We start from the raw sequence: 4,683 nt of genomic DNA on the forward strand, positions 1-4,683 counted from the left end.
TATGAATGTGATCATGACAGGTGGCCTTGTGATGAAAACTATAAATGAAAAAAAGGAAACCTTAGCCTTAGCCCCACAAAGAAAGAAATGATACATAACTTTATAATTAATTAAAATTAAAAAGTAAAAAAAAAAAACCAACTAAAAAGCATCCACTATATATTCACCACTTAGGTCACATGAAAATCAACATCTGTTGTTCCTTTTTTCCATTTTGCATTAAAGATTCCAATAGATATACTTTGTCCGATAAAGTCAGTAAAAAGAGTTTATTTATTTATTATTTTTGAAAAAAAAGTTTAGATTAATTAGTGGAGGCATATCCAATGGATGATTAGAAAAAGCTATCAACCCCTCAATGAACATTTACAACAAAATTTAAGTATAATTTAAATTAAAAATTACATACTAAAATCCAAGTCACATTTTGCACGAACAAATCGTCTAACTATTTATCCAAGAGCGTTCAGATGAAATAACACGGGTCTCTTGTAGCTTAACCAAGGTCCTGAATTTGAAACAAGCCTTGGGCATACAGTAGCGTTAAAATTTGTAGTGAGAGTTTGCTGCTCATTTGAGTTCCACAAAGCTTAAAAAAAGTCTCCACAGCTGCTCGCGTGAAGGATACCCCGTTTACACAAGAAGAAAATGTCTAACTATTCATATCAACTACAATTATCATAAAATGAGTTTCTTACCCATTCTATTGGACCTAAATCCACCCAGATGAAAACATATTTAATCAATCTCAACCGTTAATTCGAGACCGGTCTCACATTACATATTCTCTAAATTATCATTAAATAATCTTTATCATTTATTTGGATTGATCAATAAATACGTGACATATTTCTTGAGTGGAATCCAAATCCACTTACCTTTCATTGTAAAAAGTTAGTCTAATGTATGAAGAGTTAAATAGATGAAGGGTCCATCATTTAGATGACCTCTAGAGGCAGAAGTCAGTTCTGTCTTATTCTTGCCTCTTTGGACCTTGCTGCTTGTTCATCATCTCTTGTGGGGTGTCTTTGTTCTCTCCATAAAAATACATCATAAACTAGACCCTCCCTTCAACATTTAGAGGTAAGAAAAACTTCTCAAATTATGGTATCATTATCAAATGTGACTCTTCTCTAATTTCAACTTTTTTTTATGCCATATTTCAGGTGAGACTAGATTCAACTTAAAGTTTTGTATTTGAAGCTTTTGATTCCAAGAAAGGTATATTATCCAAAATCCATTTTCATAACTTTCTATTGTGAATTTTTTTTTTTTTTTTTTTTTATGTATGCATCTTTGAATATTTCTCTAATCCCTCCTCCTCCTCCATCTTCTAGTTTCTTCAATACTATTATAATAAAAGTTTACTTTTTACATCGTCAACAAATCACAATGATCAGTTATTTTTTTTTTTTATGCTATAACTACTTATGATTAAAGCTAAACATTTTTAATGATCTGACAATTATGAATGATTGAAATTGTATACGAATTAAATCCTCGAACTGAAATTCTAATTAATTTTCTTGTGAAAATTTTGTTCTAAAAGTGAAAGAATGGAGGATAAATATAGTCTAATTAGGAAGCATAGTGAGCTATGGAGGACATTGAGAGATGAAGATTTTGAAGAAGAAGAAATTTGGGATGTAGTGAAAGAAAGACCAAATTACATATCTGAAGTTCATAAGCCAAAGGAGAAGAAGGAACTATCTTCTCTTCCAATTCCAACAGCTGCAAGAATGATTCCAATTCCAAGGACTAGTAGTGGAAGTAGTAGTGCTAATTTATCTCATGAAACCATGGCTTTTCAGCAATCAGCACCAGTTAACATTCCTGATTGGTCAAAGATTTATGGTAATAATAATAATAAACAAAACAAGAGTACTAAGAAGGTTTCTAGGTATAATGAATATGGTTACTATGAAGGTGATGATGAAGTTGTTTATCATGGTGGTGAGGATGGAGAAGAAGATGATGATGATGATGATGAGTATAGTACTAGGGTTCCACCACATGAAATTATTTCAAGAAGGCTTGCAAGGAGTCAAATATCTTCATTTTCTGTTTTTGAAGGTGTTGGGAGGACACTTAAAGGTAGGGACCTTAGCAAAATGAGGAATTCTGTCCTCATAAAAACTGGTTTCCTTGAATCATTGTGATCAAGGGTTTTTCATGAATTTAATTTGTAATGTATAGGGATTATGCACATGGTTTTAAATTGCGAATGCGGTTATGCTGCAAACTTTTAATACGGTCAAAATTGCGGTTGTACTACCCGAAAATCTTTTATGTTGCGATCGCAATTAGGGCTGCCGACCGTAATTTAAAACCATAGTCAGTGATAGTTTAGTTATTGAGATTGTTTGCATGTTGTGTTTTTTAGGGGTATGAAATTAATGATTCTATCAATTTTGCTTTTACCATGAAAATAATCAATGAATTCCTTAATAAAAATGATTTTAATATCAAAATATGTGAAATTCAATGGGATTTTCGGTATGTTATTTAGAGCATCCATAGAAAAATATTGATGGATGTGTCAAGTTAAGTATTAATTAAATTGAATCATAAAAAAATTAAACATTTAGAAATACAAAAATTGAACTTTGGCTTTTAATGAACAAGTCAAAATCTTTCTCCCAAGCATGCTTTCCTCTAACTTTATATCCTCTGTTTTCTATGTGAATGTTAGAGATCAACACAATAATAAGTGTCTTAAGGTCCTTCCAAAAATAAATGTCTTAAAGTCTTCCCTGGTTTGAATATAGTATGTTTCAATGAATTTTGGTCCACAATGTACCAGATTTAATAATCGTTGATATATTATAAAATAATTATGAATTATTATTTTATAATTTATGAAGCGATATAATGGTGGTTCATTGCAGACCAAAATTCTCTTTGACCATTCTGTTTATATATTCTTTGAATATCTTTCCTCTTAAAAGAAAAGAGAAATGATATTTGTACAACCAATTTGTGACAACTTCTGTACAACTTTCTCTCTCATACTCACATGATGGTCTTATCCTCTCTCTTCCTTTTTCTCTCTCCATTGTTTTTGACCAATAAGAAGATAGAAAAATAAGGTTGTCACTAAAATTATCATGGAATGGATGTACAAATATCATTGTTCAAAAGAAAACTCCTTCAATACTCAATAGTTTGTGAGTTTATCTATATATAGTAAATAAATAAAAGGGTTATTTATAAATTTTAGTTACTTATGATTTAATTAAATGTAAGACAAGTTACTTGAGGATAGTATCTTTTCCAGCTTTCTTGTCTCAATTTTGTTGTTGTTCTAGAAACCATAGTTGAATATAATCCATATAGTGGCATGATAGCTGGATTAATACTAATACAAAAGGAAAATGTCTTCATATGAATTGAATAATTTGTGACTCAACAGAACTGGAAATCAATAGTACTGAAATAATTTCTGTACAACCTGCTTCTTTATGACTCAAATAATTGATGTAAAAAGTACAGTACTAACTAGCTCACAAAACAAATTTATGGATGGGTTAAGATGAATTTTAATGTAGATTTGAATAAAATTCTTTGTGGTTTTATAAGTTAATGTTACTTGATGTAAATCCAATTTACATAAACATTTATTTATGTGTAATAAATAAATAAGCAAAGTGACTATTGTATTAATTACACTAGTACAATTATTGAATCATAGTGCAATGAATTGACAAAGACTTGGCACCAACTCAACATCTTTATTTAATTAATTAATTATTATTGAAAGTAACAATGTTAATATCTAATGATATGTGATGAGAGGGGAGAAAAGAGGGACCAGTCTCTATCAATTCTAGATGTTGATTTCTCCATATAAAGAGAAATATCATTTTCATAGAAGCTGCGTATAGAATTGGCTTTCTTGAAACTTTTTGTTTAATTGTTTTAATCTCTTACCTATTCCATATTAACATTTTTAACCTTTTTCAAAGTTCAATTTTAGTGCTCCATGCTTAAGTGTCCCAATAATTGTTAAATACAAAGGTACTTATAGATAAGAGATGTGGACTACTATATAAATAAATGAAGTGAAGTTAGGATCCTCACTTTTGATATGTTATAATGTCAAGCTTTTTGATAGTATTATTCTCAATGCCACTAGATGTTTGATAGAAGAGGCATTTTCTTCTTTTCATGTTTCAATTTTTTATGTTAGAAAATATTTTTTCTCTAAATTTGTAAGTGTTAGTAATTTTTTATTTCAACAAAGAAATTGTAGCTTTTTATTAAGCTTAAGGATTATGAGATGTATAATTTTGAAATTAAAGCAATATTCTTTCCTCATAAACTATATTTTACTAAAACAGAGAAGACTATATTATTAAAAAGATAGACTTTTAAAATAAAAAATTAAAGTTTACATGTCTCCTACTCAAGGCAATCAACATAGCAACAAGAGTATGATCTCTCCACAAAGTGTTGTACTTTTCACAAAAATCCAGCAAAAGACATCACATGAGTGAGTACACCCATTCACATTCTTCCCACTTGTGAACATATAACATTTTTTCAAAAAAAAAAAAAAAAAGTTCCACACTAATACAATATCGTTAGCAATTTCTCTGAAACACCAAACTTTCTTCAAACATTATCAATACCTTCTAAAATTATCTTGTTACACATATTTCAAACAATTTAAATAAATATAAA

At 29.4% G+C, this 4,683-nt stretch overlaps 1 protein-coding gene across 3 annotated transcripts; it reads left to right on the top strand.

The window, feature by feature from the left end:
• Positions 1 to 887: 887 nt before the first annotated feature.
• On the top strand, positions 888 to 2,429 carry LOC11421725 (uncharacterized). Of its 3 annotated transcripts, none has more exons than XM_003600070.4 (3): positions 888 to 1,083; positions 1,167 to 1,221; positions 1,550 to 2,429. In XM_003600070.4, the coding sequence occupies exon 3, from the start codon at positions 1,557 to 1,559 to the stop codon at positions 2,157 to 2,159; it is 603 nt and encodes a 200-aa protein (XP_003600118.1). In that variant the 5' UTR covers positions 888 to 1,083; positions 1,167 to 1,221; positions 1,550 to 1,556; the 3' UTR covers positions 2,160 to 2,429. The 3 variants fall into 3 exon arrangements, with proteins under 3 accessions (XP_003600118.1, XP_039688438.1, XP_039688437.1); XM_039832503.1 differs by having other exon boundaries at positions 890 to 1,083; positions 1,167 to 1,222; positions 1,547 to 2,429; XM_039832504.1 differs by lacking the exon at positions 1,167 to 1,221 and having other exon boundaries at positions 888 to 1,084; positions 1,547 to 2,429.
• The last annotated feature ends 2,254 nt before the right edge of the window (positions 2,430 to 4,683 follow it).

This window comes from Medicago truncatula, chromosome 3, assembly GCF_003473485.1.
Source record: "Medicago truncatula cultivar Jemalong A17 chromosome 3, MtrunA17r5.0-ANR, whole genome shotgun sequence".
Classification (NCBI taxonomy): domain Eukaryota; kingdom Viridiplantae; phylum Streptophyta; class Magnoliopsida; order Fabales; family Fabaceae; genus Medicago; species Medicago truncatula.

What these genes read in the sequence shown, in the direction of transcription:
- LOC11421725 (XM_039832504.1), top strand. Translation starts at nt 1,557, where the DNA reads ATGGAGGATAAATATAGTCTAATTAGGAAGCATAGTGAGCTATGGAGG.